Source organism: Penicillium samsonianum (genome assembly GCF_028829775.1).
Source record: "Penicillium samsonianum strain IBT 33392 chromosome Unknown utg000007l_segment0_segment0, whole genome shotgun sequence".
NCBI classification, from domain to species: Eukaryota; Fungi; Ascomycota; class Eurotiomycetes; order Eurotiales; family Aspergillaceae; genus Penicillium; species Penicillium samsonianum.
The window spans coordinates 835,964-859,329 of record NW_026643265.1 but is presented as its reverse complement, the minus strand read 5'-3'; the positions used below and the strand labels follow the sequence as shown (position 1 = coordinate 859,329).

The 23,366-nt window shown below is 48.9% G+C and overlaps 10 protein-coding genes across 10 annotated transcripts; 5 read left to right on the top strand and 5 right to left on the bottom strand.

The window, feature by feature from the left end:
- Positions 1–1,431: 1,431 nt before the first annotated feature.
- Positions 1,432–3,091, bottom strand: N7471_011143 (FMN-dependent alpha-hydroxy acid dehydrogenase; the record flags this gene model as incomplete). Its single annotated transcript, XM_057283862.1, has 4 exons — positions 1,432–1,604; positions 1,661–2,330; positions 2,386–2,891; positions 2,959–3,091. 4 exons carry the CDS (start codon positions 3,089–3,091, stop codon positions 1,432–1,434), a joined length of 1,482 nt encoding a protein of 493 aa, XP_057130128.1.
- A 627-nt stretch (positions 3,092–3,718) lies between these two features.
- N7471_011142 (3'-5'-exodeoxyribonuclease) lies at positions 3,719–5,432 on the top strand. The gene is made up of 6 exons (XM_057283861.1): positions 3,719–3,885; positions 3,987–4,123; positions 4,188–4,365; positions 4,423–4,913; positions 4,969–5,159; positions 5,217–5,432. Exons 1-6 carry the CDS (start codon positions 3,786–3,788, stop codon positions 5,266–5,268), a joined length of 1,149 nt encoding a protein of 382 aa, XP_057130127.1. The 5' UTR covers positions 3,719–3,785; the 3' UTR covers positions 5,269–5,432.
- Positions 5,433–5,650: 218 nt separating this feature from the next.
- Positions 5,651–7,293, bottom strand: N7471_011141 (uncharacterized protein; the record flags this gene model as incomplete). The annotated part of the gene is made up of 3 exons (XM_057283860.1): positions 5,651–6,325; positions 6,374–6,967; positions 7,021–7,293. The coding sequence occupies 3 exons, from the start codon at positions 7,291–7,293 to the stop codon at positions 5,651–5,653; spliced, it is 1,542 nt and encodes a 513-aa protein (XP_057130126.1).
- Positions 7,294–7,615: 322 nt separating this feature from the next.
- Positions 7,616–7,982, top strand: N7471_011140 (uncharacterized protein; the record flags this gene model as incomplete). The annotated part of the gene is made up of 2 exons (XM_057283859.1): positions 7,616–7,916; positions 7,951–7,982. 2 exons carry the CDS (start codon positions 7,616–7,618, stop codon positions 7,980–7,982), a joined length of 333 nt encoding a protein of 110 aa, XP_057130125.1.
- Positions 7,983–8,498: 516 nt separating this feature from the next.
- Positions 8,499–10,616, top strand: N7471_011139 (putative amino acid transporter; the record flags this gene model as incomplete). The annotated part of the gene is made up of 6 exons (XM_057283858.1): positions 8,499–9,431; positions 9,481–9,640; positions 9,694–9,705; positions 9,754–9,958; positions 10,012–10,370; positions 10,470–10,616. 6 exons carry the CDS (start codon positions 8,499–8,501, stop codon positions 10,502–10,504), a joined length of 1,704 nt encoding a protein of 567 aa, XP_057130124.1. The 3' UTR covers positions 10,505–10,616.
- A 1,043-nt stretch (positions 10,617–11,659) lies between these two features.
- N7471_011138 (uncharacterized protein) lies at positions 11,660–14,685 on the top strand (the record flags this gene model as incomplete). The annotated part of the gene is made up of 6 exons (XM_057283857.1): positions 11,660–11,707; positions 11,766–11,901; positions 11,964–12,213; positions 12,274–12,467; positions 12,517–12,556; positions 12,609–14,685. 6 exons carry the CDS (start codon positions 11,660–11,662, stop codon positions 14,683–14,685), a joined length of 2,745 nt encoding a protein of 914 aa, XP_057130123.1.
- A 758-nt stretch (positions 14,686–15,443) lies between these two features.
- N7471_011137 (ankyrin repeat domain-containing protein) lies at positions 15,444–16,606 on the top strand (the record flags this gene model as incomplete). The annotated part of the gene is made up of 2 exons (XM_057283856.1): positions 15,444–15,597; positions 15,666–16,606. Exons 1-2 carry the CDS (start codon positions 15,522–15,524, stop codon positions 16,604–16,606), a joined length of 1,017 nt encoding a protein of 338 aa, XP_057130122.1. The 5' UTR covers positions 15,444–15,521.
- An 83-nt stretch (positions 16,607–16,689) lies between these two features.
- On the bottom strand, positions 16,690–17,538 carry N7471_011136 (Short-chain dehydrogenase/reductase SDR; the record flags this gene model as incomplete). The annotated part of the gene is made up of 1 exon (XM_057283855.1): positions 16,690–17,538. The coding sequence occupies one exon, from the start codon at positions 17,536–17,538 to the stop codon at positions 16,690–16,692; it is 849 nt and encodes a 282-aa protein (XP_057130121.1).
- Positions 17,539–19,424: 1,886 nt separating this feature from the next.
- On the bottom strand, positions 19,425–19,783 carry N7471_011135 (uncharacterized protein; the record flags this gene model as incomplete). The annotated part of the gene is made up of 3 exons (XM_057283854.1): positions 19,425–19,432; positions 19,494–19,581; positions 19,628–19,783. 3 exons carry the CDS (start codon positions 19,781–19,783, stop codon positions 19,425–19,427), a joined length of 252 nt encoding a protein of 83 aa, XP_057130120.1.
- A 1,263-nt stretch (positions 19,784–21,046) lies between these two features.
- N7471_011134 (RAD52 DNA repair protein RADC) lies at positions 21,047–23,176 on the bottom strand (the record flags this gene model as incomplete). Its single annotated transcript, XM_057283853.1, has 5 exons — positions 22,748–23,176; positions 22,608–22,694; positions 22,362–22,541; positions 22,124–22,307; positions 21,047–22,074 (listed from the first exon to the last, which is right to left on the bottom strand). The coding sequence occupies exons 1-5, from the start codon at positions 23,078–23,080 to the stop codon at positions 21,047–21,049; spliced, it is 1,812 nt and encodes a 603-aa protein (XP_057130119.1). The 5' UTR covers positions 23,081–23,176.
- Positions 23,177–23,366: the final 190 nt, after the last annotated feature.

Below are 23,366 nucleotides of genomic sequence, written 5' to 3'. Positions count from 1 at the left end.
AAAGAGATTTCTAAAGAGATGGGCAAGAGGGGAAACAAGTATTCCCTTTATATATACCCTTCTACTACTAAGTACCCATGTGCTGAATTCAACAATTCTCCCAGACACAGATCTACGGCGTAAGTAGCAGGTACCCAGCCGTCGGGACTACAGGCTACCCCGTACCCACCAGAACACGGAGTGACAAGATGTACCCGGTACATCACTTACCCCCGAAAATGATGTATTCTCGACTTCTGTACTCCGTACTCCGTATCTCACCCCTCCCCTCTCTTCTCTCCCGAATATCCTGAAACTGGTGATCATTACGTCTTCTTTGGATGATTATCCAATAAAATAATCACCAGCATAGACATCGGCCATTATTGGGTGTCTTCCTGCAGAATGGGGCAATCTGTCGAATAGTACTCCGTACACCGTAATCATAACCCGGGCATAGTTACTCTGTCCAACGTAGGCCCCCCTCATTGAATTCTCCTAGGGGAAAGTGAGAAAAACGGGGGAGAGGTATCCGGTCGGAGATAGCTGCACAACGGTTCCGTTATGCATATCGACCTCTAATCCCTTGATCATGAGTGGCTGCCACAATTCGCTCCCACACCCTTCTCTCTCTCAACTGGTGAAGTCGGTCTGCACCAAACCTTGGAGGTACGTAAGCCACAAAAAGAATGCAATTCCAATTTTGGGGATGCTGGGGTTGATCGCTGATCCTCAACTGTTGAGGAATCCCATGACCTGGTAGTGGACCTCAAATTGGTTCTAAGAATAATATGAGTCCAAGACATCAGAAGCAAATTAGTGTTAGACTAGTCCTTTAATAAGTGGAGCGGTGAGAGTCGGAGTTGGGTCCGCCTTCCGACTGATCTACAAAGTACACATTTTACCTATTCTCTGTGCTACACGGTATACACGGTCATTCGGTACGGAGCACAGATATCCCTGATCATCTATGGTGCTACGTGTCCGTTTTGAGATTGAGATTCATGCTTTTCTCAACCCCGCAATCGCTTATTGTACCCGGAACGACCGGATCGAAGGATCGTGTCGAGATCAGCAGACCTTATAGGTGCCTGTGCTTATTGCTTTTGTGCCCAGGGGCTCGGGAGTATGTATTCGATAGCTGTAAGGGCCCGCCTTGGGGAAGTGTCGATAAATCTTGGCAGGAATCCGGTTGAATTATGTATTCCCCTTTTGCCCCTAGATCAGAGGGTCGGGAATTTGGGTTTTTTTGTTGAGTTCTATACTTGATAGGTAAGCAAATATATTGGCCGCTGATTACTACTTTATCTGGGTACTGGTATAGCAGACTGTATATCCTGTATGGTATGCTCTCGAAATCTCTCAGTAATGGATGGCTCACATCCCCGCACTGTGCGATTGGTTAACCGACATTGCAATCCCAGTGCAAACATCTCATATAATCTTGTATGTTCAAAGTTTCGATGACGGTCGCTTTCCTTTAGCTATGGCCCGAGCATACGGGTGAGAGCGGGACGCTGGAACCAGGTGGTCGACATCCCCAGTGTGCACGAGATCAGGGGACGCCTCCGCCAGGGATGTGATGCCAATATTCCGCATGGATGTTTCTAGTTCATCTTGCATGACTGCGAGAAACCTGAATCAGCAAACTATAAAAGCAGAATGTCGAGCCATCACTTACTGTCGATTAGATGCTCTACTCCCTCCTGGCCATAATTGGTAGCAAAAAGCATGCTCCGGCCCATTCCCACGGCTGTTGCGCCCAGACAAACAGCCTTGAGGATGTCAGTTCCACGCCGAATACCGCTGTCCACATAGACCTCCATATGATCGAAGACCTCCGGACAGCGTCTGTGGATTTCCAGGAGCGTGATAATCGACGGTGGACTGGTATCCAAGTTGCGACCGCCGTGATTGCTGAGCAAGATACCATCAAGCCCCGCTTTCATGGCGAGCAGCGCATCATCCGCTGACATCACGCCTTTCAAACACACCGGCTTCTGCGTGTGCTGTTTCACCCATTTCAAATCCTCCCATGTCAGCCCAGGATCAATGAACCCAGCCATCACGCGGCCGAGACCGCCGCCTTTCTTGTCGTTCTGCACCTTCGACGGCGCCATGGGCACTGATAAGTTCTCGTCTGCCTTGACGCGCTCGTCGGCTTCGCGCTTACCGGGCCACGCGGCGTCCACGGTAACAAAAATGGCTTTGATGTTCGGATTCTCCGAACACTGGCGCAGCAGAGCGGCGGACTTTGCTCGGTCACGGTTGACGTACAATTGGAAGAAGAAGTCGGCTGAGGGCGCTGCCGTACGTAGTTCCTCCATAGTGTAGGACGAGTTGTTTGAAATCTACCCAGATCGTAAGCATAGTGACTGGCAATGGCAACACACCAGATGAGCTCACTCCTTGCATGATTCCTTTGCTTGCGCAGGCTCTGGCAATGGCACACTCTCCATCCGGGTGGATGAGCTTTGCCATTGCTGCCGGGCTTACGAACAGTGGGAGCTTGTAACTCCCGCCGAGGATATTTGTACTGGCATCTGCCGAACGGACGTTTCTTAGGACTCGCGGGCGGAACCATATGCGGTCAAAGCATGACTTATTGGCGTCCCGTGTGATTAGATCTGTAGCTGCGCTGGAGTAGAAGGCCCAAGTCTTCTTGCTGGCGGTTTTCGAAGCCACAACCTCGAAGTCGTGCGAGTTGATCACTGTGTCTAACGGGGGTTTCTCGTTTTCCAGTATCACCTTGGGACTCTGTCCCGGTGGTGGTTTGGCCCACTCGGCGTCAATTGTAGACTCATCGAGGATGCCCTTGAACTTCTCCGGGTGGAGATTGTTCTTCATTACGCTGGGTGCGTGAACTTCTGAATAGTCTTTCGTTGCATCTCTTCCTGCATGCTTCAAGATAACTATTCGCGAGGTAAATTAGATATTGTCCCTCAGATGATGCATTTGTCGGTGTACCGGTGGACGTACTTGCAGATCCTCCAGGATGCTCTTCCAAAAAGTCGGTCACGTCCCACACTTGTTTGTCAACCACAACCCAGCAGTCTTCCGGCGTTTTGTGCTCTGATATCTGTTGAGCAGACAGAAGTCTTTGGTCTGCCATTGCTGCCGGACGGTATAAGCGTGCGGGTTCTTGGATTTGCGGGGAAGAAATTGATGCAATATTAAACGACGCTGCTCCTGTATGTTGAGCTATGAAAGAGAATTAATGAGATGGAGACAAAATCCAACCAGCCATCCACAGCAAGCTAAATACTCAGCAATGATCCGGGGCGGGGATGGCCTTCGGCAATGTCGCCGGACTTACCCCGGACTGCACGGACTAAAGTCCCCCAAGCTTCCTGTTTGAGAATCCAGCTTCCTATATAAAGCTGTGTGTTGTATTGACGAATCTAGGCTTGGATGTCTTCAGGATCACCCTACGTTCCAGATAGCTACTTATTTAGTCCTGCGCAATCAGCTCCACACATATCGGTCGTACAAAAAGTGTATTTCAAAAACAGCACAAGAAGTTGGCTTTCAATCCGGGCTTACACAGAATCAGTCCTGTTTGAATACCTTCAAAGAGCGTCTTAGATCGGCACAACACCGACTAGACGACGGATTTCTCTCCGAGCGGGTCCCTGGTCCCTGAGAACAGACGCCTGAATTGTCAGGCATCATTTACCACCAGCCACAGGGAAAGTCTCAGCCCTAGTGTGGCTGAATATTTTCCGACCGTGAGTCAACACACATTTTGCTTGACAGAGGAAGCATTTCATCAACACAATAACAAGGATCTCTACTCTATTGATCTGATGCAAATAAACTCTGCGGTGGGCTGTGCTTTGAAACTTTTCCGCCGCAATATCTTCTCGAGTGTGAGGTCGACAGGCATAGATAGACCCGTCTCGTTAGGTCTGTCTCGTGTCCAAATATAGGCATTTCAACTAGTCCAGCCATCCATGGATGCAAAGGCTGGGTGATTTTGGAAAAGCTTGAGCTGACTCATTTCGTAGGTTTTCATACGAGTGACAGCCTAGCTGGTCTGTCTTCTGTAAATTCCATATCTGCTGGAAATCCCAGACCAGTCTCCACTGGAAGACCACAGGCCACATTAAATATGGCTGAATCTAAACCTCTCCGATATGTTGATGTGTGTGTCCCCTTTTCTTACCCTCGAAAGGCTATGCAACTCATAGCTAACTGCGATGTACTAGATTGGTATCAACTTGAGTGATCCTGTTTTCCGCGGTGAATATCACGGAAAGCAGGCCCATGAAGACGATCTAGACGATGTTATCCAACGTGCTCGCGATGTAGGCTGCTCAAAGTTCATGGTAACCGGTTCAGACCTTGTAGAATCGAAGCACGCTGTCCATGTCGCCAGCAAATACCGTAAGTTTTGAACTTGCAAGGACTTTTCCTTTTCTTATTAACAGCGGAATTCTGCAGCGGGCTTTTGTTATGCGACAGTTGGTGTGCATCCATGCCAAGCAAAGCTCTTCGACGAATATTCAGGCGGTCCGTCAAAAATGCTGGAGGAGCTTCGCGCTCTAGCAACCGAATCCACACAAGCCGGGCACGCCGTTGCATTCGGCGAAATCGGCCTTGATTATGACCGACTGTTCCTGAGCCCCAAAGAGCCACAGCTGAAATGGTTTGAGGCGCAACTAGACCTGGCTGTTGAGATCCAGCTCCCTTTATTCCTCCACTCCAGAGCTGCAAGCGAGGACTTTGAGAGACTCCTTGCCCCAAGGCTTGCCAAGCTTCCCAAGCGGGGACTCGTGCACAGCTTCACGGGGACAATGGATGAAATGAACCGAATGATCGCGCTGGGTCTTGACATCGGTGTTAACGGGTGCAGTATGAAGACTGAGGAGAACCTGGATGTTGTCAAAGCTATTCCACTGGACCGGCTCCAAATCGAAACTGATGGCCCATGGGTATGTGCTTTGTTCTGAGCTCTGGTCGGATAAGTCGTGACTAACTCTCTCCTAGTGTGAAATCCGCCCCTCCCATGCATCTGCAAAGCACCTAGGCGGTGCACCGGATCTGCCGAAGGCTGTGAAGAAGGAGAAATGGCAGAAGGGGTGTATGGTGAAGGGCCGGAATGAGCCTGTCGCCATCGCTCGTGTTGCTCATGTTATTGCTAGCGTCAAGGGTATCACGGTAGAGGAAGTTTGCGAAGCGTAAGATGTCGATTCGTCCTGATGCTCAGCTCCATGCTAACTCATTTTTCTCTCCAGTGCTTGGAACAACTCTATCAGAATGTTTGGGTTGGGCGAGGAGTCGCCTTGATTTTTGATATCGCCGCAGGTCGATGATAAGGATAATGCATGCATGCTACGTGGCATGCGATCACAGCATAGCTCATACGTGTCTTTCAATGCCAGCCATATTGGTTGCTGTAAAAATATACACAACCCGAACATAACTTCCGTAGTTTGTTTCTTATATCATTTCTCACCGTCATTAGCTCTTTCCTCACTTTGATCCTGGCCCAGTTTTTCTTCGTCTCCCATCTTACCCTACCGTGCCTTCCCGCCACAGACTCACCTTCCCCGGGTAGGATCTTATAGGTAAGACCTAATACTATTTCTTGATGCTCAATCTCATCGAAAGGTCATAATCATTATTTAGGTGTTATTATATATCACAAAAGAAGGTAGAAGTGAAGAATCTAAAGGTCATCGGCCATTATAATGTCCATATCGCATGCCCCCATATCTTCTCGAGGATCATAATCTGTCATATAGTTTCCCGGATAATCCGTCAATTCGCCATGATCCGAGAGAAGCATAGTATCATGATCAACGTATGAAATCTGAGAAGACCCAATTGCTGAGAACAATGTATCAAGAGATGTTTGAGTCGATTCCCCAATGTCTGTGAAGCTCGTTTCACTGAAATTGTCCAAAAGCTGGTCCTCGGATTCGCTATTCAACAGACATACGTCACTTTCTTCACTCTCGTCGTGATATTGTGTTTGGAAAGAATAACCCAGTCCCGGATTTCCGTTTTCGGATTGTTGCTGGACCATGGACATGCGAGGCACGGGCTCGTTTGGTCCAACCAGTCCGTTTGATGGACACTCTGTAGAGAGCATCGACGCTCGTCTTTTGATGGGTTTTATCTTGGGCACATTTTTCTGGGCGACATGCCAAAGTGATGAGAGGACTGCAGTCCTGAAACTTGGAATTTGAGGCTGTATCGTCAAGTCATCCGTGTGGTGGGAGCGAGGGAGCTCTAACAAATCTGCCAATTTAGCTTGGGTCGATGGATCTTTGTTTCCTGCCAACATGGACGATATGGCTTTCGTGATTACTGGGATTGTCACTCCTCGCTGGTTGATCGCCTGGGTGAAATTAGTACTTCACTTTCACGACTGAGACTGAGAACTCACATCCCGATACCCAGGATCGAACACCGCGGGAAAGATATCTGCGAAGCTCCTGGTCGTGGCATGTTGTGAGACACAAATTGTGGGATCTTTGATCGAGTTGGAAAGGATCAGTCTTTGGATTCCAAGATCGAACAGTCGGAAGAGTCCCTCGCATGATGGGTCTGATCCATCTCCAGATATGCAAGCAGTCTGGGATCCAAGATCTTCAGAGGAACCCTCGTCATGCATTGGCTGTAGGATTACGGCTTCTGCCATCCTCTCTACCACTTGAGGACTGGCGACAACCGATGGTTCTTGTCCAAGAAGACTAACCTCCAACTTAGAACAGTTCTGAGCTTGTGATTTATCCTTGGCTTGAAATCGATACTCCAGCCAAACATCAATTGAAGCTAAGCTAGCTACCGGTACGCCGGGGGGAGGACACGCATCTGGGGGATTGGTCATCGAACTGGGCAAAGTTCGACCCGTTGTGTGGTTCCGTATTCGATACCCTCTGCGCAAACCAATTTTGAGGCAGTGGAAACCAGATGTGTCGATGCAATATTCGCGTGCACCCGTCTTGAGCTCAACTGAGAACCCCAGATCCGACCAGATCTGGAGCAAGAAATAGTTAGTTTCCAATCTGGAAAATACTCTCTCGCACACACCTCCATATCACAGATTGTGCCTCTCAACTTTGAGACGAATGTCACTGCTTCGTTTCGATCCCAATTTCCCCCAATAAAGAAGCGCAACTCAAGCTCTGGTGCCTCCGTTATCCATACACTTTCAAGATTTGGCATTTGCAAGAGGTCGATTGGTATTTGGGGGGTTCCATGGCTTGTGTGTTGGGTGAAATGAGCCGATGCGGCCAAGCGAAGCTGCGACTTTGAATCTCGGATTCGCAGAGTGGATCGACCCAAGTCGAGGCTTTGTGCCATTGCGGAGGAAGCTCATCACCAAGGCATTATATCATTCTTTATGAGACCTGGAACAGTCATTTAAACAAGCGATTTGGTGATTGGTGAGGTGTTGGAGCGGGAAAGGAATCGTTGGACCAGATGTGGCTATGACCGTACGGTACATGGACACGGCACATGACTTTCAACATTTGAAGACCCTTGGCTTGAGAACGCGTATACCCAATTCTTAAAGAATGGTTTATTTTTACTGTTGATATCATTTCGGGCTTATATTTGTGGCATAGGCTCAGCTGAAAAACTAGATTCTCGTTTTACATATTGCTTGAAATTGATATTGTTGATGAGCCCTGATCACGGCTTAACAGCAACACATCTCAGACTGGCATATGTGATCCACTGGCTCCCATCTTCTCTTGTGGTGCCGTACCGCAGCAGTCAGCAGATCTACTCCATCGCACTGTTTTTCTTCTCCTCACTATCCAAAATATCTAGCATCTGGGCGCCGGTCAGTCTGTTTTTCATGGCTGGTAAAGAGCGCAGTGTGAAGCAATGGCATGCTCTCATGGAAGGGACTGGATTCCGGATTGAAATAATTATCGGGCTGGATAACCCTGTTCGCAGCATCATCGAAGTGGTGTTACGTGAGTATGTAGTCTTTGATTTTGCACCTTTTAGATAAACGGTATCTTTTCTTTTTGGATTGTTAGAAAGTTTGATCGATTGCCTCAAAGAGATATATAACCATAGTCTATCCCTTTGATACTTTAGTCTCATCCCCTCCCCCTTCCTACAAAAATAGAAGATACACAAGATACACAAGATGCTGCATGGTAATTCACAGAATTTGTCTAAATTGGCATCCTAAAGATAAAGATGTTAAAAGAAGTGAGAACACAACCTAGTTGATAACCTTTGTTGGTTCGTATATACTGTGGGTACTTATTCATGCAGCCCACGTTCTCTAGGTTCTTTTATGCCATGGACCGTGCGTTTTCATCTCTAAGCCTAGTTATCTATTGATTTATATTTATCTAATTATTTGTCATTAGCTAGACCCATTTGGAAGGAGGTAAACATGCAGTGGAGTACCTGTGACGTGCACATGGCAAACCGTTGTTATCTCTTATCGTACCAAATAATTCTTATCGATAAGCTATCACGTGTGGCTCCGATCCAGGTGGCCTGAAAGTAACCGTTACACTTCCAACTATCTATGCTCAGCAATGCCAGGGGATGAGTTGTCAAAGGATCACCTGTATGCCCAGAATGGCCAGGATGAACATGAAGCTCAATCACTCTTGTCTGCTTCAAGTGAGGAGCATGATCTAGCTTTCCACCCGGAACCTCTTCCGTCGCCGATCCCCTCACGTAATGCGACAAATGGCGACCGCCACTCCTCAATCTCTCAACCTGCGGCTGACGGAAAGCGCCGTACACCCCGCACCATGAACCGGGTTCGATTTGACCTTGAAGAAGAGCCCGAAGACCCCAATCGCATTTCCATTGAGCGGACTCTCAGCCCAGACGACAGTCCAGACGACACATTATGGCTGGAGGACGAGGACTATGAACTGGGAAACCAGGGCACAGGAACGCACCACAGTGGACAATCAATACCTCTTCTCACAAATATTGAAGCGCCTAGTGTGACACTTGCGACATCGGACGATTTCTTCCCCGAAGATCATCTCGAAGATGCGCGCCCGCGGAGTGGGATGAAAATGGCGTTCATGAACATGGCCAACAGCATTATCGGGGCTGGAATCATTGGGCAACCTTACGCGCTTCGTCAGGCAGGCATGGCAATGGGAATTTTACTGCTGACTGCCCTGACCATCACAGTGGATTGGACCATTCGATTGATTGTGATCAACTCTAAATTGAGTGGGGCGGATTCGTTCCAGGCGACTATGCAGCATTGCTTCGGGAAAAGCGGTCTCATCGCGATTTCGGTTGCGCAGTGGGCGTTTGCATTCGGCGGCATGGTCGCATTCTGTATTATTGTTGGAGATACCATTCCACACGTTCTAGGCGCTTTGTTTCCGTCTCTTAGGGATATGTCCTTCCTGTGGCTCCTCACAGACCGCCGGGCCGTTATCGTTATCTTCGTTTTGGTTGTTTCATACCCATTGTCTTTGTATAGAGACATTGCCAAGGTCAGCTCTTTCTTTCCTTACTACTTATCGAAGACTAACTGTTAGGTAGCTGGCGAAAGCATCCGCCTTGGCATTGGTCAGCATGGTAGTCATTGTCATCACGGTCATAACCCAGGGCTTCCGGGTCCCGCCTGAATCGCGTGGAGAGATCAAAAGCCACATCATTTTTAACACTGGCTTTTTTCAGGCTGTCGGGGTCATTTCTTTCGGTAAGTTTTAGCTATCCCTGTCCATAAGTGGAAAGCCTGCTAAAAATTTCTAGCCTTTGTTTGTCGTATGTTCCTTTTTATTCTACTGATATCACAATCGCTAATTTCCACAGACCACAACAGTCTTCTGATCTACGGCTCATTGAAAAGGCCGACACTCGACCGCTTCACCCGGGTCACACATTACTCAACAGGAATCTCCCTGGTGATGTGCCTAGCAATGGGCATCGCAGGGTTCCTGTCATTCGGGTCTAAAACCCAGGGCAACGTTCTGAACAACTTTCCATCAGACAATATCGTCGTCAACATTGCACGATTGTACAACCTCCCCATTGACCTTGATATGGAGTTTCTTGACTGATTTTGACTAGTTGCTTTGGACTGAACATGCTGACTACACTACCGCTTGAGGCGTTCGTCTGCCGTTCCGTCATGATAACCTACTACTTCCCCGACGAACCGCACAACACCGTTCGGCATGTTATCTTCACCACGGCGCTGGTGGTGACTTCAATGGTGCTGTCGTTGATAACCTGTGACCTGGGAAGTGTGTTTGAGCTCATTGGCGCGACCAGTGCTGCTGCACTAGCCTATATATTCCCTCCTCTCTGTTACATCAAACTTAGCAGTGCTACGCAGCGGGAGAAGATCCCGGCGTATCTATGCATTTGCTTCGGGGTGCTTGTGATGGGTGTCAGTGTAGTGCAAGCGGTCATCAAGATCATTCGAAGTAAGTCTGTCCCGCAAAATAGTTGCAATTCGATCCAATTGAATGGCCATTTGGTCGCACCCTCAGCACATATACTAACTCTGAATTTTGTTTCTGCAGATGATGGCGAGGCTCATAGTTGCAGTGCACCTTAGCGGGAAGGGATTCTTCAAGGACTTTCCACAGATGGCGGCGGTTTATACTCTCAGTGTGCCAGAGAAGTCTCTTGGGGCCGTGTTGCTATGTAAATATGTATCCACTTTGAACAAATAGCTGTTGTGTATCATACGCTACAATACTCTCATTCAGAAATCGCCATGTGCCGTTGTTTATGTAGGGGTGAATTGCGACGTCTCAAGATAGGTACCAGGTACTTTGGTAGATACTGTGTGCCTAGGTGGGTGGTATGTACATATACTTTCTTCAGACCAAGTGCGGTGAAGTATATCGCCCTCGTGCCAGCGACTAGGCACGTGCGCTTTGGGATTTCGGCATCGCAATCCGTCGGCATCGTTTCTCATCTTCTACAACTCCGCTCACTCTCTTCATCCCAAAAGTTCACGATTATTATCAATGGCTCCTTAACATATATCTACCTAGGTATAGGGCTTCGCTATCACGTGGCCATTTCCACGTGCCCAAAAACAGCTCCCAGGCTATACTAGACCCCAGGGCAAAAAGACCTCGACGGAAGGTACGACGGATAAGTCGCCTTGGAAACACACTATGCAGCCTCGTCGCTGCCCAAAGTAGCAATTGTTTGCGCATTCACAGACGCGTCGCGTCTTTGATCCTAACTGGCCCTGATCGTTCCTTTATTTATCCTCTTCCTATCCTCCCTCTTCCTTCTATCTACAACTACTCCTTCCCTGTTTTTTTCCCCTTCGTTTTCTCTCGCTTAGAAACCCCCAGCGATTCTAACAGTTCTTGCACAACTCTGCTTAGTGTCTGTCTCTTTCGCTTTGCAGAGTCCCAAGTCCTCGGAGTATCCCCAGTTGTCGTCTGTCCCTTAGGGACCTTGCTTGGGCTTTTTTAAAGCTTATCTCATCTCTGTCCTTCGTTCGAAGAGCCCTTGCCTCTGAGGCCGCTTCGACCTGCAAGTACATTCTCTCTGGGAGACACCACCTCCCACGCTCTAACCTTCTTTCTACCTCAGTCGGCTCTTACCTTTCGTGCTTTGGTCAACCAAACCACAATACTCACCCGGTAACACGTTGACACGTTGACAACGACTTGTCACATAAGTTTGTCCCATCACCTCATTTTACCGTTATCGACGTTTCACCCGCCGCGGGAAGCGCACTGGCAAGATGAGTGAATCTGCGGAGCATCTCCGCAAGATGCAAATCCTTCAAATGGTAATATCTATTTTCTCACTACTTCTTCTCTGGCCTTTCTAACTGATGGTTTCAACAGGCAGACTTAGGAACCGCCCGGCGTGAAATGATTTCTACTGCCGATATCAAAAATCAGGCTCGCGCACAGCTTGCCGACATTGAGTCTAAGCGACTTGTTGATCAAAGAGATGAAGCTCAGTTGAGCAAATGGGCAAGTAAGTGCTGAAGACGAAACGGTCCTGGGTCTCTCTGACTTTGTGCTAATCTTTTGTCGCAGATTTGCATGCTGAGATCGGAGATACCACGGGAATGGAAGAACTCGATGACATAGATTCCGGCCAGTCCCACCGAGCTAATTTGCATGCCATGCTGCATCCCAATGGAAGTCAGCCGCGAACCTACGCCAATCATCCCTACCCAACTCCATCTGCAGGTCGCGGTGGTGGTGTCATGGGAAAGAGAGGACGAGGTGGCTTTGTTCCCCCTCCCCCTATGGGACCTGCTGATCTTCCTCTTGCTTTCGCAAGGTAAGAAGTTGATTTACTCCGACATTCAAATCATCCCAATTGACGAAAGAGAAATTGCAGAGCCTCATTCCGTGGAAATATGAGTCGCTCAGGGCGCCCAGGACCGCGCGGTCGCTCGACTACAATGTCGGCCAGCATTCATTTAGACCCTGCCTTAAACTGCAACAACGATGACAACGATGCTCGTGACCGAGGAAGAGGACGTGGACGAAGCAAAGGCAAAGGCAGGGGCAACGCCCAAGAGCAGATTCACAGTACGTTTTGACGGGCACAGAAAGAGAATACCGCTGACATCGTTCTTAGTCCCGTCCGCCCCTAGCAGGCCCCAGCGTCCGCCTCCAGCGTAAGTGATCAAACTTCGTTGGGCGAAACTCCTTTGCTAACTTCTTCATTAGGGTCAACTTCGCCACTAGAATCTCCGAACCACAAGACTTTATGAACTTGTTCCAATCTCGCCGAGCAACTGAAACGTACAAGAAGCCTATCGATAAAATCGTCTCTGCTCCTATGCAGAATGCTGCATCTGCGCAGGAACCCATTCCGCCCAACGAACCAAAGATCAAAACGCCTCTGACCGGTACACCCAAGAAGAAGACGGCGAGCATTCTTCCACCTTCGAAGCCTGCATCCTCGCCAGTGGCACCGTCGACGACATCCAAGGCCCAGGCTACTGCAGCCAATATTTCTCAGCCCCATATTGGACCTTATCTAGTGGAAACACCCTCTCCAGCACGTGTTGTTCCTCTTGATAAGACTGCATCCTTCAAAACCCGCAAGGCCCAACCTGATACACCCAAATCTTCTCAGCCACATAATAAACCCCCTCCAGTGGAAGCCCCCACACCACCGGCATCTCATTCCGTTTCTGTCCAACAAAGCGCCAAGTCCAGAAAGGCGAAAGACATGGCGACTGGTTCCCAGGCTCCTTATCCAGCAGTGGTCGCAATCGCCGCGGATGAGATTCAATGGAAGGTTTCGCCCGGCGAACAGCCACGCAAGAAGGGCACGGCTCCTCCAAGCAAGGCAGCAATCTCATCCGAACACTCTATGCCCCTCGCCGAGGCTAAGAAGACACCCGTCGCCAAGGTCGTCCAAAACAAAGACAGCAAGCAGAATGTTTCTACTGCTAGCCAGAAGGGGAAACCCAAGCAGAAATCTCAGTGTCAAGATCTTCTGAGCGAGGATGACTCCCCGGTTAATGCAGCAACAAAAGCCTCTCACCGTTTGAAGACAGTGGCCATCCAGAGTCCAGGTACTGCGGAATTGGTAGGTCTCAAGTTTGCCGAGAAGGCCGGGGAGTTGGTGCCAACCAAGAGCATTGACGAAGTCATTGCCCCCAAAACAACGAGCAATGAGATCCCAGAAACCCTATCTCGCCGCAATGATCAGAGTCAAGAACTTGACGGCTTCGGTATCTATGGTCCGCAGATTATTGAAGAACTTCGCGACATCCGCAGACACATTCGTTCGCCTCAAGACTTGGCTACTACCCGTGATATCGAACGCATACTTGAATCTAAATTGCTCCAGTTGGTCCCTACAGCATATACACCACCTGCAGCACCTGCATCCTCGGAGATACAAAGTCGGTTGGGTAATCTGGTTGCACTTGTGGAATATCTTTCAACATCGCAGCAAGGAACTAACACTGTTGAAGTTCCTTTGGCTGCCCGGCGCGATCTTACCCCCTTTGAGGGGCACCGATCGCCGCCCCCACCTTCGTCTAGCTCAAACTCACCCCCGTCTGCTGATAAACGCGCGCACAAGGTACGTGTGCCCGGCCTCTCGCCAACCAGGAGTGAGAGTTCCGACATTATTTCGCAGTTCGAATCCCTTCAGGTCTCGGACAAACTCGCCGCGCCCCTCCAACCGCAGCGTGTGGTCCCTGTTCCGGTACTTCGTCCACTGGAAATTCCCAAAAAGACCACTACCTCCGATGCGTCTGTTCAGGTTACTCCTGCTCTGGTGTCACGTCCAAAGGAGGCAACGAAAAAGCCACAGACCCTTAACGATTCGATCTTTGCAGGACCTGTAGGCCCTGTCACTTCCAATGCTAACAGCTTTATTGAACCTAATGCGGTGCGATCCCAGACCACGACTCGGGGGTTGAGCGCAACCCATCCGAACATACTGAAGCAACCGGATATTCAGTCAACCGGCGTTCGTACAATCGGCCCTGCGCCATACAAACCCCGCGTGATTGGTCCTGCTCCCTCCCCCTATGAGCCAACCACCTTGCGGGATGTTTCAGCAGCCCACATTCGTACTGTTTCTGCACAGCATGCTAACACTGAGAATCGGCCCTCGTGGGACGTTACAAACCGTGCTTTGAGCTCCATGAGTCAATCCAGTGGTCCAGCTTCTGAGCAAGCTCCAGGTCGACTGTTCTCGATGCCTGACCCTGCCACAATTCCCCAGCCCAAGTCGAAGAGTGCTGGTGCATTCCTTTCCAACCGACCTTCTCGCCGCTAGCTAACAGCATCCAAGTTCCAGAGTCTGAGTTTCAGTGGATTTCTTCTTCTACTAGCCTCAGCCAGCTCTAGTCATCTATGGTCTCTACTTCAGTGTTGTTTTCATCTTTTTTCTGGCCTGGTTGAGCTTTGAGATCCTTCGCTTTTCCTGGCTGAATGGTGTTCCTATTTCAGTTGTTCAAATGTTCAAAAGCGAAAGTTCAATGATCGTTTAATGGGCTTTGTATGATTAACCAAATACTTATCAACTTATTGTTTTTTTATTTCACTCGATATAAATGTAGGCGGTTCGTCCCACAGAGCTGAAGGAAAACACAAGCTGTGGAGTCAGACATGTAGTCAGGGCGAAAGGTTGTCGACTTGATCCCGATCTCACACAATACACAAGTGCGTATCAATGGTGCTGAATGAGCTCTGGAAGCGCATCTCTGACCTTTTAGGGAATTGGCTGCTTTTACTTGAACCAAATTTGTGCATCAAGACTATAGATCTACTCGGGTTCACAACAGGACGAACTAAGAATCTTGACACTCCGTAAGAAGGCTTTATAAGGTATTACCTAAAAGGTAATAGGTAATCAGAAAGAGTCATTGTAGACTGCCTTGGTTGATATAGATGTAATTTATTGCAATTAAGATGGTGTATAGAATGGCCGGCGTGGAATACGATGAGATAAGCACTAAGTCTGCTAACTAGTGGACATGGATAATGTCAAGGTACTTTGGCCTTGTGCTGTCCTTTGTTCTTTTTATTCACTTCATTAACTAAATACACCTTGCGAAAAGAAATCCTTAGGTGAAACGTTGACTTCCCCCGCACATGAAAACTACATAGACGATGGAGGCGAAAAAAAGGGGCAATACCCTTGAGCATCGTCGTGTACAGAATCGCTTGGCTCAACGAAGGTTCCGTCGTAAGTAGCCAGTCGACCAGGTTGATATCCCGGCTCATCGGAAACCTGTATACTGATCAGCTCTCCAGAACGGCGGAGCCAGCCAAAGGCCACCTCAGACCAACCACCCAAACAAAGCTTAGAAACACCCATCTCGGCGACCGATGGCCCACCTGACATTTTCAAGTTCTCGACTGGAACCTGGCCGATACACCCGAGCCCTGTTAAATCCCCGGGGCCCCTCGGGTTTGGCGTCAACTGTCTACAAGGCGGCGCCAATGGACTGATCGGCATCCAAAATTTCATAAACATGGACGATTTGAGGGACTCGAGTCTAGCAGATCTCCTTGCAGGTCCGTCACAGGGCATATTTAACAACTATTCCGCTGAGAATGCCCTATTTGGCAGCGATCGAGGCTCCAACTCTAAGCAATCAAGTCCCCTGGCAAGCACAGGCGGAAGCAGCAGCACTCACAGAACTACACCAGATAATTTCGACACAAACTTCCCACCCAAAGCGCTAACAAATAAGTCAACGCCCGCTAGTACTAGTAGCGCCAGCGCAGTCCTTCCGGGGATAACAAAAGCCGACGACGCAGACTCGGACTGTCTTTCCGCGCTTCATATAGCCGCGCAGAAGGGGCACCACAGGATCATGCACGTTCTTCTCCAGCATGATATCGACTGCGACGAGATCGACTTCGATGGGTTCACGCCCTTAATCCATGCGACGATCGGCGGCCACGAAGACGTTGTCTCGATGCTGCTTACGCATGGGGCGCGTATAGACAAGGTCGATCACCAGGGCCGCTCGGTGCTACATTCTGCGGTTACTCATCGCCGCGAGGCGATATTGAAAATTCTGTTGGATTATTGCGTGGGCTACCAGGGGCTAATTGATGCTTATGATAGTGGCGGGCGCACGCCGCTGCATATTGCGGTCGATATCGGGTTTGAAGAAGGCGTGCAGGCCCTCTTACAGTGTGGAGCTAGTGTACATTATAGGACTAGGAAGGCGGTTGTTCCATAGGGTGGAATATATACTTGGATACGTCAGGCACGAGCATCAACGATAGCAGTTCAAAATGGACCAGCAAATCCCTCTCAATACCCTCATGCTCCAACCTTCATAATCTGCTCCACGACATCCAACCCCGTCAACTTCTTCAGCATCCCATCAAACGTCCCAAATGGCAGAACGCTAATCAGCCTCACAATCCAGGCCTGCCCTCCCCTCCAGATAACATGGGGCGGCTTCTTCTTCAGCAAATCACCCACCACAGCCGTTGCCCACTGCAGAGTCGGCATCCCTCCTTCAGCAAAAGCATCCTGACTCAATGCCTTCTCTACCACCTCGCGCGCTGGATAATAGATCGAATTCTCTGGAAGAGTTGGCGGCTTTGCCTCCTTTTGGTTCTTGATCAGGTTGGAGCGCACCACCCCAGTCTTCAAGTCGACAACAGTGATCCCCAAAATGCCCAGCTCGAGCCGCAGGGTGTCAGACAGCATGGCAATAGCGGCCTTGGATGCCGTGTACACGCCCTGGAATGGCAGTACGGCGACAGAGCCCACAGAGGACTGGTTGACGATCAAACCGCCATGGGGACTCTTTAGCAGCAGAGGCAAGAACGCCTGCGTGACCTCGATATAACTCCAGACGTTCAAGTCGAATAAGCGTTTAGCGTCGGCGATGTCCACGTCGGCTACGGGCATGAGATACTCGGCGCCGGCATTGTTGACCAAGATGTCGAGATTGGGAAGCTTATTCACGGCGTTCTTGATCGACTCGCTAGACAGCACATCCAGCGTGAGAGTTTCGATGCCGGCAGATGTGACTTGGTCTAGTTTGGAGGGGTTCCGGGCCGTGGCGTAGACCTTTAGACCGGCGGCGTGGAAGGCGAGGGCGAGGGAGGCTCCGAGGCCACCGTCGGAACAGCCGGTAATCAGGACGGTGCGGGCCATTTAGGATTTCGAAAGGCCTCTATAATCAGAGATGATATTGAAGAGGTAGTATAGTTCGGATATAAAGGGTTCGCAAGACTATATATACATTTCTCAATTTCTCAATCCGTTATACCCCTGGAAAGAGGAATGATATACTACTTCATCCCCCCGGCTCCGATCTTGAAGCCAATCGACAGGGCTGTTGATTACCCCCAGAGAAATTGATTACCCGTGCCAAGGCCGATCAAGCGGCCGTACCTGATGTACCTTTTGTATGGGCTCCACATCGAAAAGGTACATGCAAACACCCGATTCGGTCTAGACGCGGGTGCCCTGATTACCCGATCGGGTCATCCTGGTCGGAGAGACGTTGGGGACTTTTATATATATTATTTGTGATAGGGTGGAATCGGCCTCGGAGTTCTACACCATTGGAAGAATCAGTGATAATTGGTAAGTAGTTTCACGATTAAGTGATTATTTCACCCCAGTGTTCGCGCTCATTGGTACAACTATGAACTTCCGAAGAACTGAGACTATGGTCTCAGCCTTAGATATCTGCGTGAAAGATGCCCTAATTGCGCGAACAGGGCTCAGCCACCACTGTTATATGTATTATTAACTGTCAGTAGGAAAGCTTCATAGTATGATAATCATTACTAGAGGAACGCCCCGATATACCATCTGCTTCTCCGCCATAACTATCAAATTAAGAATGAAGGTTCACAAGAACTACGCTGGGGACGCATCAACGAGTCTCACCACGAGGGAGAATGGCAAAAAACATGCGTCAGCGAAGAGTACTTGTCCATGGACCCAAAATAATCATGATCGAAATTCTGATCGTCAAGAAAATGAAAACAATCGCCAAATGCATATGTTGTGAACACCTCGCTCGCATATTCTTTGAAAATATGATACATCTGGAAGATCTTGTCTTCACAGCGGTCTTTTGATACGTGGCCTTGAGACGTTGGAGAGGTGCTTCGGTCTTTACAAGCAATACATGTAAGGGAAAGGCTTGATCGCAATATATTCAAAAGTACAGAGTACAATTCTACTTTTTATAATAGTGACGTAACAGAAAGAGAAAAAAACACAAAGAATAACATGATATAATATAATTCAGGGCAAGAAACAAGTAAAGGGGGGTAAAAATGATCTATCACACTACTCTATCAATCACCGCACGGCGCAAATCTACCAAACTATAAAGAAAAAAAGCAAACGCTTTCAGATTATGCATCCGCCTACAACATAGACTAATATTGCACATAAGTTTTTAACAAGTCGGGTAGATCCTATATCCAAAATGCATGATTTGTCGGGGAACACGCTCCCCGTTCCGGCCGTTTCTAGGACCTTTGCACCTAAATAGACCTGTCAGGGTCCTTTTGCCTTTTCTTGTTTGGCTTTTTTTCTCTGATCCACTGTCCCTAGATGCGGCTACAGCGGTCAGGAACTGTTTTCGGCACGTTCAAACCCGGTAGTTCGATCGGGGAAGATGAGGCGACATCCGGCGGGAAGTACAGAATGGTCTGGCCAAAGTACGTAACGGTCTATATCAATATCGACATGTGTAGATTTGACGTGATGTGTGATGTGCGCGGTGCGGTGCTCACTGAACTAGGAAATTTGCTACCTAGATAGATTTTTCTCTTTGTGATATGTTGAAGTTGTAATACGGTACCAGGATGTGCCTGGATTTTTCCAGGGTGAATTTCAGCACGAGACATATCAAAATTCCAAGGTTGGTTATTTGCCTGAATCATGAGCCATGAAATATAAATGGTTTCCTATGGAGATCCTAGTTATACCCTGTCATCCAATCAGTCTCCTTTTCCGTGTCATTAATGCCACTCCCACCGCACGAGGACCTTGTGCCTTGCCTCGTATTTTCCCATTTACATATCTAAATTCCAATTAAATTCAGTCAGACATGTCTCTGGTAGATTAGAAACAAGCTTACTTACCTTCGAACCCATACGAGCGACGCCTATAGGGCTGCTGTATATCCAGGCCATAGGATCTTTTCCAGGTGGGGATGTTGATCATGTTTCCCTAGAGAGGTTAGAAAATACTGTCAAAGTCTACTCGAGCTTCTCACTTGTGTAATTGTCAAGTCTGCGGTATGCCTGCATCCTCGACTGGGTCTCAGGTATAGAACAACCGAGACCAGAGCAAAGAGGACAAGACCAAGACCGGCAAGGACAGGGTTTGCTTCTGGAGTATAGGTCCAGCAAAGACCAATCAAAGAAGTCATTTTGTCACGAATAAGGTCTATGAGTAGCAAAATTTGGCAGTGGAAAGCGATATTATCTCTCGATGGGCGCGGATATCCATTCTTCTTTAAATATACCAATTCATACAATGATATGTGGCATTCACCTTCGCCCAAGCATCAAGCCAAAGACCCTGGTCTACTACCCATCGCAGACAGCGCAGAATACCCTTCAAGAACCGCGAAAGCAGGAAACCGGAGAACAGACGCCGATCTATCAACTCGTGGCGGCACTTGACAATCACCCCCGGGGACAAAAGGATGCGCAATGCAAACTAGAAAGGAAAAGAAAAATTTGATAAAAAGAAAAAAGCAAAAGGACCAAAAGACCAAAAAGACCAAATCGAGCCGCACCCTTGAGAAATTCCGCCCTCTTTTTTTGGTGACCGTCCTACAGGCACAGATCTAGGCACCAACCCGCCAATCCCAAATCACTTGAAGTGAGAGCTGTTCACTAGGCTTAGACCTTTTTTTTTTTCTTGAGCTAATACATCAATCCGCTAATGCTAGCGTACCGACAACGCGGATATCGGAAATTGTCACCCGGTGCTGTGGGCTTGCTATGCATAGGGAAACACCCGGGTGTTTGGGGGATTCGTGGCTTTGATGCCAAGGTCTGCATAATTGCTGTCCTTTACGATTGGTCCTGGATTCACCCTGGACTCTCGCGCTAGCTCTCGGAGCACGGCAGGAGAAGGGACAGAAGGAACAAAAGGGACAGAAGATCCGGGTAGACTTTCTGCTTTTTTGCTTTTGTTGTACCGGTTTCTTGGCATCAAGCTTGGGAGGATCGAGTTTTCCAATCCCTGTTCGTACTTTGGTATCATGGATGATGTCAATTGTCAATTGTTGGTGCCGGGAGCTAGGTGGGTTATTTATATATTTAAGTTTTGATATGATTGATATTTCTGCGATATAAACCCGGGATCTAATCCTGCAATTGTGTCCCTGAAGTCCAGCATGCTCCAGGCTCGTTTTAGGATAACAAAAATAAAATATGCCAATGTGAAAGAATGTATCAATATCCAGTTAACTCATCTGGTTTCCCCCGCCAGGATCCTATGGATCCATTGGCTTTAAGCACTCCGGAACGCCTACCATACTTCCCGGCCGTGATAACCATATCATGACGCCGTCGGCCAGACGTGAAGACAAAAAAAAATTCGATGAAAACGCTTGTGGTTGGAAATTGCGCGGTAATGCACCCTCCTTGAGGGCAAAAAAAGACAAATCAGATCATGTTCATTACTGGCTTGGTGGACGAGGCCCAGAAGAAGGCCCAGAGGAGTCAACATCCGAGACCCGGGGCCTTTTTGGGTCGTTTGGACCGGGTGCCGGGACCCCTGGATATGTGCCAGGTGTAGCATCGGCATTGGTGACGTCCACCAATGGAGGCCGTTTTCCGTTAAGATTCTGCTGGGGTGGCACACTGCCTCGATTCATTACGGCCGGGTTGGAAACGCTCCTTTGGTCAACGTTGGGCCGGGTCAATGGTCGATACGATGAGACAGAAGGGCCTCTGCTGACCGGACTGCTGACTCCACCGCCAGGAGCACCGACTCTGCGCTGCAGATCAGTTGCGGGATTGACAAAATCGCGTGTGTTGTTGTTATTTGTTGGTGGTGCTGGAGAGGCACTCGACAGCATCGGCCTAGCAATAGGAATGCTTTTGGTATGGTCTACACCAGCCGTCTTGCGGATGGAGGGACTCTCTGCGTGTGGATCGAATTGAGGTGCTCCCGACGGGACGGAGTTTGGATTTTCACGGAGCAGGTCTACTGCTCTGGCAGAATAGAAACCCGTTGATGGTGTGCCATGTGGTGGGTTCATGTCCTGGTTTCCCTGAAATCCCCCTGGGCCGGGGTCCTTTTTGATCGGAGGCTGGGCGATGTTGTTTTGTGGAGCATTCTGACCAACTGGTTGCTGTGGTGGGACTGATGGTCTGGGGTTTGCAAGATTTTGAGCAGGACCTTGAGCGGCCATTGGTCGAGCCTGTACCGCGGCTGGAGATGGGATAGCCGATGGGTTCTGTCGCGCATTTAGGGGATTAGGTCGTCCCGCTTGGCCCGAGCCGTTCCATCGCTCTGGTTTTGATGGTGTTACGACAGCGGGGTTAAATCCTGCTCGAGCAGGCGGTCCTCGCTGAGGCGCTAAACCGTTCGTTGGCACAGGGCGCTGCTGTTCTCGATGGGTCTCTGTATCTATTATGATCTCATCGGGATTGCCTATATCGGTCTCAGCTACCCCGAAATCGGCTTCATCAAACAGGTCACCTAGAGATCATTAGCCAAGGTTCAAGGTTGTGGTTTTTTTTACACATACTGCCAAACTCTCCATCCCCTTCGAAAGAAGTATTATTCCCAGGATTATTGCCTCTCGCTTGATGTATAGGACGAGGAAGAGGTAGATCATCCTCTTCGGGTGCACGTTTTGGTGGAGGCAGCTGTTTCTTGGCGGGTGGCGCGAAGTCAGGGTGGCGATGAAGATCTTCAACGTCCCATCTTCCCTATTTGATAGTCAGCATGGCGCATGGCAAATTGGAGGACATCGGGGACCTTACAGGCGCTGCCTTAACTTTAGTCACCTTGGCCACATAATCCTTGTCATAGATACAGTTACCCAGCACGTTGCCGAAGTTCCTCAATGCACGCTTCAAAGCATCTGTTGTGCCTTCTTTCTTGGCCTTTTCAAACGCTGCGGCCTTGCCCTTGCAGTTCTCGATATGCCCGTAGCCAATATCCTAGAAGAGGGCTGGAGTTAACACAACAACCCACCAAAAATTTATATCCCGAAGAGATTCCTTTACCTCATGGAAGGTTCCATCCCTCAGGGTGACTCTCATAATGACTGAAAGTCCCAGGCTGATCTTGCCGGTGTTTTGATTCTCTTCAACCTGATAAGCGTTAGTCAAACCTGAAGTAGTTGATAAGCGTATGATCAACGCACGAAATCAATCTGAATCGTCTGAATCGAGCTGGACCAGCCATTGAATCCAAACACCTCATTCGCAAGGTTAATGCATTTGTCCGCGGAGAGATAGTGCACTTTCTGCCCCGCAGCACCAGGTCGCGCAGAGATGTATTCGGGTCCCAATTTCTTATCCAGACGGGCTTGTAGTGTTGCAATTTCCTGTGCGGTGTATTCGCTGATGCGGCGTTGGGGTTCCTCGAATGGGTTTGCTGTGGCGGCTCCTGGAGCGTTCGGCATCATTATAGATCCCGCACCACCGCGATGTTGGTCACCAACGCTGAGATTATCACTATCAGTGCTCGATTCCATGGGATATGACAATTTCCGGGTCCTGGGTATTGAGTCTCACGCTGGCATGTTTTGTTGTGAATGAGTGTCGAGTTTGATATTAGAGATGTAATGACGGCGTGTCGAGCGCGTTGTCAGGCACCGAGACGGACGCGGCTCATCGCGACATCACATGACGATAACGCGATAAGATAAAGATTAGAGCTTCAATGGATGAGCCAAGTCAACCTCGGGATGCAAGTAAACAAAACACATTACTATTTAGGGATAGTTGGGGACTAATTGGGATGTTATTTACCTTTGGAGG